This window comes from Lipotes vexillifer, unplaced genomic scaffold, assembly GCF_000442215.2.
Source record: "Lipotes vexillifer unplaced genomic scaffold, Lipotes_vexillifer_v1.1 scaffold110, whole genome shotgun sequence".
Classification (NCBI taxonomy): domain Eukaryota; kingdom Metazoa; phylum Chordata; class Mammalia; order Artiodactyla; family Lipotidae; genus Lipotes; species Lipotes vexillifer.
In genome coordinates, this window is record NW_006791887.1 from 709525 (window position 1) to 719458 (window position 9934).

The 9934-nt window shown below is 47.0% G+C and overlaps 1 protein-coding gene across 3 annotated transcripts in view; it reads left to right on the forward strand.

Annotated features, from left to right (window-relative positions):
- Positions 1 to 1181: 1181 nt before the first annotated feature.
- ACO1 (aconitase 1) overlaps positions 1182 to 9934 on the forward strand; it is a 61381-nt gene continuing 52628 nt past the window's right edge. The window contains exon 1 of one of the 3 annotated variants that reach the window (XM_007464931.1): positions 1182 to 1221. Coding sequence is in view for 1 of the 3 variants with exons in the window: in XM_007464930.1 (XP_007464992.1) it covers positions 3017 to 3033 (17 nt within the window). In the remaining 2 variants the exon portion in view is untranslated. Of the gene's footprint in view, positions 1222 to 2962; positions 3034 to 9934 lie in introns of those variants that run through there. The other 2 variants (XM_007464932.1, XM_007464930.1) reach the window with 2 other exon arrangements.

Consider the following 9934-nt stretch of genomic DNA (forward strand, 5'->3'; position numbering starts at 1 on the left):
TCCCTACACTCTAACTTCCAAGGCGACCCCAGTATTATTTTTCGGGGTTTGTGGTGAGCCTCTGGTATATGGTGGCCACTCAAGGAAAGTTTGCTCAATGAATGTGAATGCAAGGACTTTAGGAAGTGGGTGGGAAGAAAGTCTTCTCCCATACAGTAAATACGTAATATTTACTATAGTAATATGAAATATACTAAATATGTTCTCTTTCAAAATTAAATATAACCAGGGAATAGCTGTACCCTGCAGTGCAACATGATGAAGTGTGGGCTTAGGAGTCAGATAGAGCTGAGGACTGAATCCCAGCCATGGATGTCTGTAAAACGGGGTCATATTCCTCACTTCATGGGGCAACCGGAGGAACTGAACTAAATAACATATGTAAAGACCCCATCATCGAAGCCTGCAAAGAGTAGGAGCATGGTAACTAGTAGAGGTCAGTATCAGTATCAGCTATTAGTCATCTTATAAGCGGTTTATTCAGATAAGATAGAAAACGACAATAACTTTCTATATAAGTTGGGCAGGAAAACCTCACCTTTCATCTAGAAAGATCTAATCACCCACATTTACCTCAGCGGGCGCAACTCCAACCAACCTACGGAAAGTAGGTGTGGTGAAGGCCCTCTCAGGGTCTGCTGAGCCATTTCTCTGACTTCTGACAGGGTGAAGAGCGTACATTAGGAAGAGTTGTTACACGTTAAAAATAAATAAGTTGATTAAACATTGACACTTTGCACTCCTAGCCACCGAAACGTTGAAGTCCCGCCAGGTCACTCAGCACGCTTTTCAAGGCATTAAGGTGGCGATAGGGTGAGGGCAAAAGGGAGAGAGGGGAGGTGACCACACGTACCAGGGTGCCAGATAGGGAAGCCTCCAGCTTGACGGCCAAACCATTTTAAAAAGCGGCATTTTCCCGTCGCCCCTTCGGCTCCCCTCCTAGAGAGCAGGACAGTCACACTCCACGGCCCAGAGTGAGCGAGTCCCAGGCTTGGGCCCGCAGGGGAGGAGCCTGCCGCTGGCCCCTAGCAACCCTCCCTTCCCGCGGGGGGCGAGGTCTCCTACGCCCCGCAGACCCCGCCCCGCCCCGGCTCCGCCCCTCGGCCAGTGGCCCCGGGGCGACAAGGGGAGGAGCTCGGCGTCTGGAATCGCGCAGCGCACGGGATCGTGCCCCGCAGCCTGGTTCCCGGCCGCCGGTCTGAGTCTGCAGTGCAGTTCGCGGTAAGTGAGTACGTCGCGGCCCGACCGACGTCCGGCCCCGGGCAGGAGCGCCGGCCGCCCTGGCCCCGGCAGGGTGAGCGCGAGTCCGCGGCGCCCTGGGCACCTTCCCCGAGCCTAGACTGCCCGGACTGCAGCGCGCCGAGCGGTCCGGGGCGGGGATCCGGGGAAGGCCGAGGGGAAAATCGGGGACTAGTTCCTGGGGACCCCTTCGCCCTGTCCCCAGCCTGTGCTGAGCCGAGGGACAGGTCTTGGGGACTGGAAATGGCTCTCCTAGGCCTTCTTTGTCTGGGCTGTGCGGGCCGCCCAGAGTCCACGCTGAGACTGTTCCGGCCGACTGAACTGGGGAGTCCTAACCTTAGGGAGGGTGTGCGGGCCTCACCGGGGAGTCCTCGCCGAGCTGGGGGTGGCGGGATAAGGGAAATCCTCAGAGGTTCTGACAGGTCGGGGAAAACACACCAAGTGGTAAGGGGAAAACGAGTGCGGGGGGAAGAGACCCTCGGTGGAAGGGGTGGGGATAGAGCCCATTCTAATAGATTCAGAGATCCAGGAAGGAGCACGGGCTGCCTTTACTAATTCAGCCAGCACATCAGAATGGCACATCTTCCTTCCCGCCACATACATAACCCTCCTTACAGGGTGTGTGTGTGTGTGTGTGTGTCTTGCGGGGATGGGGGTAGGGAGTTGGGGACAGCCTCTAGGATAGCAGTTCTCAAACTTTTCTGGTGGCGGTGCTCAAAACCCCTTTAGACTCTTAAAAATCAGTATACTAAGGAACTTTTATGTGGGTTATATATTTCAATATTTGCCAAATATAACTAAAACTGAGAATATTTTACTATATTTAGTAATGCATTTAGACATAATAGTGGACGTATTATACATATCTTTATGAAAATAACCATCCTTTTCAAAACAGAACGTTAGAGAAGAGTGGCATTGTATTAATTATATTTTTGCAAATCTCTTTAATGTCAGGTTTAAGAGACAGCAGCTAGATTCTTTTTTTGTTTTTCATTTGCTTTTTCATCAGCTAGATTCTTATATCTGCTTCTGCATTCAGTCTGTTGCAGTATTACATGTCATATAGCCTCTGGAAAACTCCACTGTGTACTCCGGAAAATGTGAGAGTGAAAATGTCAAATAGCATCTTGGCACTGTTACGAAAGTGGTTTTGACTTTGTGGATCCCTAGAGTCCCCTGCACCACACTTTTGAGAGCCACCGGTGTAGGAAATGCTTCAGAGGCTTAAATCATTGGGCCTGCTTGTTTGTGATCCTTCCTCTGAATGGGAACACACACCACACCATGCATGGATGGTTAACCTCTGGTAGTTGCAACCAAGCTTGACCCCACTCTGGAAACCAAGAACTAGGTCCCCACATAAGGCATGATGAGCCCTGCTGGCCTCCTGAAAACTGGCAGGGCTCTCAGATGCCTTTGGTTATTTCTGTCCCTGCAGAGGTGACCTGTGCGTGAGTCCAGACTGTAGCAGTGATGTGGCACACAGGACCCACGCATTCGGAGATGTGTCCATGGGGACCCCATGCCAAGTGTGGAGGGGCTTGTGTGAGAGTTTGCAAGTGTTTGAGAAGTGATTTGCAAAAGAATAGGGAGGCATGTTGTTGCCTTCCTGTCCTCCATGATCATTTCTGTTTGTGGTTGAGCAGCCTTGAGTTTATTGGAATATGACTGGTGAATAAGAGCACCCAGCCTTGAGCTCTTTCATTTTCCACTTTCACAGGGGTGTCCCTGTGAGTGGCCCTTCCTCAGCCTCTGCCAGAGCCCAGTGTCCTGCATGCTGCTGTGTGGTAGGTGGGATCACTCACTGGATCACTTCCGTGGCTCCTTGTTCTGTCAGCACAAATTCCAGATAGAAATTACATACATATTTAGCCTTATAAATGTTTGGAAGACAGACATACCAAACTATCAACAGTAGCCGGTTCTGGACAGTGGAGTCAGAAGGAAGGCAGGGAACTTACCTTTGTTACTCTTTGTGGTAACATATGTCTGCCTGCCTTGCAGCATTCATGTATTGCTTTTACAACCTGAAAACAAAACAAAAAACTAAAATCCCACAACCTATACTTTTTCAAGGAAGATAGGATTATTTCTGTTAGAATGTTACCGTCACTCCCTCTCTCCTGATAAAACAAATTACTGCATCTTATTTCTAAACTAGTACATATGATACTAGTATATATTAACTCAAAATAATATTGAGAGAGAGAGCCCTCTCAGATCAAAGCATTTTACAGAACAATATTTGTTTGACGTAAGCCCCTGTTCAAGGTTAGAAGCACAAGATCAGACTTTTAAAAAATTTTTTTTGAATTTTATTTTATTTATTTTTTTATACAGCAGGTTCTTACTAGTCATCCATTTCATACACATCAGTATATACATGTCAATCCCAATCGCCCAATTCATCACACCACCCCCCCACCACCACTTTTCCCCCTTGGTGTCCATATGTTTGTTCTCTACATCTGTGTCTCTATTTCTGCCCTGCAAACTGGTTCATCTGTACCATTTTTCTAGGTTCCACATATGTGTTAATATTCTCTTTCTGACTTACTTCACTCTGTATGACAGTCTAGGTTCATCCACACAGATCAGACTGTTTTCTAATGGACTATTGTGCAGCCCTTAAACTGATGTTGTAAAATGCTGTTTCATTAAATGCCATGAAGTACAGTTTTAAAATTGAAAAACATGTTACCCAATACTGTTTCTCTGTGATCCTACCGTGACGAGGAGAGAAAGCATGTGCGTGTATGTACAGATGTGCACACGCGTGGACAGAGGCAAAGGATGTGCCAAACGCTGGGTGGTTTTTCTCTTGGTGGCGGGGTACAGTGAGTTTTTAATTCTCTTCACTTTGCTTATTAATATTTTCTAGCAAGTACTAAACAATATTAAAATTGACTTGACTGGACTTCCCTGGTGGTGCAGGACTTCCCTGGTGGCGCAGTGGTTAAGAATCCGCCTGCCAATGCAGGGGACATGGGTTCGAGCCCTGGTCCGGGAAGATCCCACATGCCACGGAGCAACTAAGCCTGGGCACCACAACTACCGAGCCTGTGCTCTAGAGCCCATAAGCCACAACTACTGAGCTACAACTACTGAAGCCTGCGCACCTAGAGCCTGTGCTCCACAACAAGAGAAGCCACCACAATGAGCAGCCCACGCACCGCAACGAAGAGTAGACCCCCCTCGCCACAACTACAGAAAGCCCACGCACAGCAACGAAGACCCAACGCAGCCAAATATAAATAAATAAAATAAATAAATTAAAAAATAAATTTGACTTGACCAAAAATAACCCCTACAGTTATTTGTACATTGAGGGCAACATAGTTGGCTTCGTTTTTCTTAGACTGACTTAGCACCAACTTGGCCAGTAGCAGACCCCTGCTACTCCCTTCCTCCCAGTGGGAAATTGAGAAAGAAGTATGGAGCGAGAGGCACGGGGAACCGAAAACAGCCCTTAGTTATGTTGTGCAGTGTCTACTTCCGCCTGTGGAGTCAGCTGCAGCCTCAGCCCTGCCCGTTCCCTCCAACTGACCTAGAGGTTAGAATGTTCTTATCAGATCAGCACCATCACCTGAGAAGCCATCAGCTGACCAGACTGAATGACCTTCATTTCTTTTTTAGCCATTTTTAATGGAAAATTGCAGACATCCAAAGAAGTGGAGAGTATAACTGCCCCACCCCCACCCCCCGCCCCGCCAGCTTCAACAATTATGAACATTAGCATTTGACCAATCTTGTTTCATCGGGACCTTTCCTCAAACTCACTTCTTCTTTTCCCTCTTCCAGGAGTTAGCATCTTCATTTTCAACTGTATAAACTAACAAAGTATCTTTGTTGTATCTTTTAGTAACAAGCATGTACTAACTGCTGTAACAAAATCTTAAAACTCTTCTGTCCTAATGTCAGCACAACTGACCCCCCGGGCAGACTTCGAACACTTGCTGTGTGGTCCCCCTTCTCTGCTTCTGCATTTCCTCTTCTCTCTGCCTTCTAGGCTAAATCAGTCTTCCCTCTTTCCTTCTTCCAGTTCTCCTCTGTTAAGCCTTTCTCAGCTCCCTTAGTTATAGCTGTCACTTTCCTGTGACCTCTCTTATGACCCTTAGCATATTATAGTTCTTTGTGAGCTTATCTCAGTCTCCTTAGATCATAATCTTCATGTAAAACAAGATTTTCCTTATCTCCCTTTCTCCTATGCTACTTAAAAATGCTTAATGCAAAGAAGATGCTCAAGAAATAGATGCTAAATTAATTTAAATTGATTAAGTTCATTGGAGAAAAATTTTGATTACAAAAGAAATGCATTATGTTCAAAGGAAAAATTTCAGATATTGCTTAGGACCACGAACATTTTATCTCACCTGCAAGATTTTTAAAGATTTTAAAGTACTGCAACAAAAAGAATCTTCAATTTGAGCCAGTATAAAGAAGACATCTTTTTTTTTTTTTTTGAGGAAAATGGTCTTTACAGTCTGTTGTCATTTTTTTCACATATATCTGGGGCGTTTAGGTCTTCTCTTATTCTAGAATGCTTTTTTTCCCTTGGTAGGGAAGAGTGACTCTGACAACATTAGAATATCTATTATGTTTTAAGATGTAGGTTTAAATCTTCAGTAGAAGAAACTGGCTATGTTTAGGGTCCACACACCCCATGAAGTAAGTTGGTATCAATCTCATGAATAATGGCAGCTCACAGGTACAGAGTTGCTCCCAGTGTACACCATCTCTTCATCTATTGCCTCCGTTAATTATCACAGTGGCCCTTGTGAGCTGGGCAGGGCAGTGTAGGGCAGCTATTGTTGCCTTAAATCTGCAAAGAAGTAAACTGAGGCTTAGGCAGATAGAGTGAATCTTGTTTACGGCAGAAAGTGGCAGAGTCTGATTTTAAGTGTAGATTGGAAACCAAAGGGCTTTGGGATTGGGTGTTGGGAACATGCAAAGACGGGAAACTCTCTCTCTCTAAGCACTATGTATATTTGGGAGCCAGACCAGGTTCTCAAAGTAAGTATGTATATCCCACTGCGTAGAACTATCAAAGTGATATCACACTCTGAGCCAATCACTTCCCAGATTCCTCAGGTTCTGCTTTAGCCTTTGTTGTAGAAGTTAATCCACTTTCTGATGAATTGGCAAGGCTGCTGTGCGTGCGTGCTGCTAGGGTTCTCTCTCATTCTCTTTTCGTGACTTAAGGAGAAATCTGGGGAAGCCCATCTTTGAACAGTGTGAATTGCCTGAGCTGTTGCTCAGACTGACGTGTATGGAACACTTAATTATTCCTTAACCTCGTCATCCTTTCATGACCATTACTGTAAAATTACAAAGCAAATTGTACACATTGTGGCCTAGTTCATGAAGAAGACATGTTGGTCGAAGAAAGTGTCCTCCTACAGGATTGCCAGGTTTGAATTTTTGGTCGAGAAGCAGAGAAGTGAACGAATCATTGTGGACAGTCGGTTACATGCAAGAGCTACGCAGATACACGCAGGACGGTTCTATAATTGTGGTGGGATAAAGACTGGTCTTAAGAATTGCTGTGTTTCATAAAAGCCTTATTTGCTTAGATAAGGAATCAGTTACGTTTTAAGCGTTGGTGATGCCTGGTGATGGGTTTTTTTTTTTTTTCCTTGCGTTATGCGGGCCTCTCACTGTTGTGGCCCCCCCCATTTGCGGAGCACAGGCTCCGGACGCGCAGGCCCAGCGGCCACGGCTCACGGGCCCAGCCGCTCCGCGGCACGTGGGATCCTCCCGAAACGGGGCACGAACCCGCGTCCCCTGCATCGGCAGGCGGACCCTCAAGCACTGTGCCACCAGGGAAGCCCTGGTGATGGGTTTTTGACATCAAGCCATACTTTAAAAGTTATCTGTCGGGCTTCCCTGGTGGCACGGTGGTTGAGAGTCCGCCTGCCGATGCAGGGGACACGGGATCGTGACCGGGTCTGGGAAGATCCCACATGCCGCGGAGCGGCTGGGCCTGTGAGCCATGGCCGCTGAGCCTGCGCGTCCAGAGCCTGTGCTCCGCAATGGGAGAGGCCACAACAGTGAGAGGCCCGCATACCGCAAAAAAAAAAAAAAAAAAAAGTTATCTATCATACAAATTTTGCCAAAATCAAGGATATTTTAGGGAAATTAGAGGTTGACTATCTAGTCCTCACATATGTACCTTAGAGTTTGAAGATTGTTTTAAAGTGTGATTTAACTTTTTTAATCCATATGGTCAATGTGGGTTTTTGGATGAGGAGTGGCTATAAAATGCTATGCCTATTTGGAAGCAGCAGGGTGCGAGGAAATTGGCCCTGACATCAGGGGCCCTGGGTTTCACTCCCAATCTGGCCACTTAACCAGCCACAGGGCATTGGCAAGTTACCCTCTCTGATCCTCAATCTTCTCATCTGTATAATGGGATGGTAGTCCCTATCTCACAGTTGCTGAGGGACCATATTAGACAATGTAGATAAGGTATCTGGCACTCCACGGGTACTCAGCACATGTCAGCAGGCTGCAGTGCCTATGGAGTGATATAGCACTCATGGCAGAATGCCTGTCCAAACTTCTCTCAGCCCAGACCTTCTGAGCTCCTGGCGCATATATGCTGCTGCTTGCTGTTCCTCTTCATCCCAAATTCCCCATGTCTAAAACCGACATCCCGGTTCCCATTGTGGTCACTGGCTCTGCCAGTTTGCCCAAATGAGGAACACAGGAACTATCCCAGATCTGTCTTTCTTCCTCACCCACCCTCAGTCCATTCTCCTTTCTTAACTCTCCCTGGGATCTATTGCCCCTGCCCCCTTCTTCCGACTTGATGACTGTAATAGCACCATAACCTGCCTCCCTGACACCAATCTAGCATCCTTCCACCAAGTCAGCTCTCACCACTACCAGAGTGATCTCTGAAAATCAAATCAGGTCTTGAAGATTCCAGCTTAGAATCTTTTAATGTGCTTCCTTGTGTTCAGGATAAATCCGAGCCTTTCTGCAAGGTCCCTCATGATGTGGACCCCGCCCCTCCCTTTCCCTCTCCTCTTACCCTGCCCGTCATGAACCCTGTCCTTTGTCCACATGGAACTGCTTTATGGCTCCCCACAGGGTCACGCTTCTGCACCTTTTTTTTTTTTGCGGTACGCGGGCCTCTCACTGTTCTGGCCTCTCCCGTTGCGGAGCACAGGCTGCGGACCCACAAGCATAGCGGCCATGGCTCACGGACCTAGCCGCTCCGCGGCATGTGGGATCTTCCCAGACCGGGGCACAAACCCGTGTCCCCTGCATTGGCAGGCAGACTCTCAACCACTGCGCCACCAGGGAAGCCCTTCCACACCTTTACATGTGCTGTTTTCTCTGCCTGGAATATTTTTTCCCTGACTCCCTCCCTCAGTGTAGTTCTGGAAGGCTTGTGCATGGCGTGCCTGTCCCTGGAGGTCTTCCTGACTCCCTCCCATGCTGGATTAGGTGCTATCCCTAGATGATGCTTTTTTTTTTTTTTTTTTTTTTGTTTTCACTCACATATTTACTCTCCATCAGATAATCCCTTATGTCTGCTTTCTTTTTATATCATTCCTCTGAGGCACTCTGTTGATGGACATGAGAATGATCTGACTGCAAAAATCATCATTCCACTGATGTCCAACATCAATTTGATGGACCTGGTTTTTAGGGTTCACCATCTTTTGCTTTTTTTCATTCACCTATTGTCTCTATCAACAAAATATCACACACACACACCCCCACATGCACACTCATGTACATGTATATGTATAGACATACATATTCTATTTATATAAATCATCTATTTCCATGTGAGAATCATAAAAAATAAAATTGTCCATGATTGCATAGCCCCTTTTTTTTTTTTTTTTTTTTGGCTGCACCGTGCAACGTGCAGGCTCTTAGTTCCCCAACCAGGGATCGAACCTGTGCCCTCTGCAGTGGAAGCTCGGAGCCCTAACCACTGGACCACGAAGGAATTCCAGCACTCCTAGGTGCTTCTTTATCGCTCTCCATCCACTGCTGCTGTAGCATGGACTGCTTGATAGTGTCATAAACTCCTGACCAGTCTGTGTGTGACTGAAGAGCAAGTGGACTCATCTCTTTTTCCCAACAATGTCAAATCATTGTCTATCAATGTCAAATGTATGAATGAATCTGGGTCAGTCCCTTTTCTTAGATAAGCCAGCGAGGCCCAGGTAGTAGATGTGTCATGGTCGAATGCTGCTCTATTACTTGTCACATCTTTGACCCAATGAAATGGCCATTGCTTGTAGATGCCATGCCACTCTGTGGGCCACTGAGATGGGACTAGAGCATCATTGCTTAAGAGCTGGGCTTAAGGCCAGATGGACGTTCCCTCCATCTGGGTTGAGTTCCCTCTCAGCACGCCTGCAGTCTGGCTGCAGCTTCCCAGCTCCTAACCACATGGCTATACCACTGCGGGGAAAGAACGTGCTGGTCAGAAAACAGGAGCTTCACATCCTCCCAGCAGCTGCCTTTCTTCTCGAAAACCAAGAAACGTAGGCTTATACCTCAAGCTTCTGGGAACTCTATTAGTACAAGTCATCATTCTTGGGTCTGAGCAGTGCTGAAGTGGGTTGGGGTAGATGACCTCAGAAACATGGTGAATTCATGGAGAAAAATGCTGCCCTGTGAGACCTCCGGCAGCCTGACACCCAGCCTTTCGTGGTGACACTCT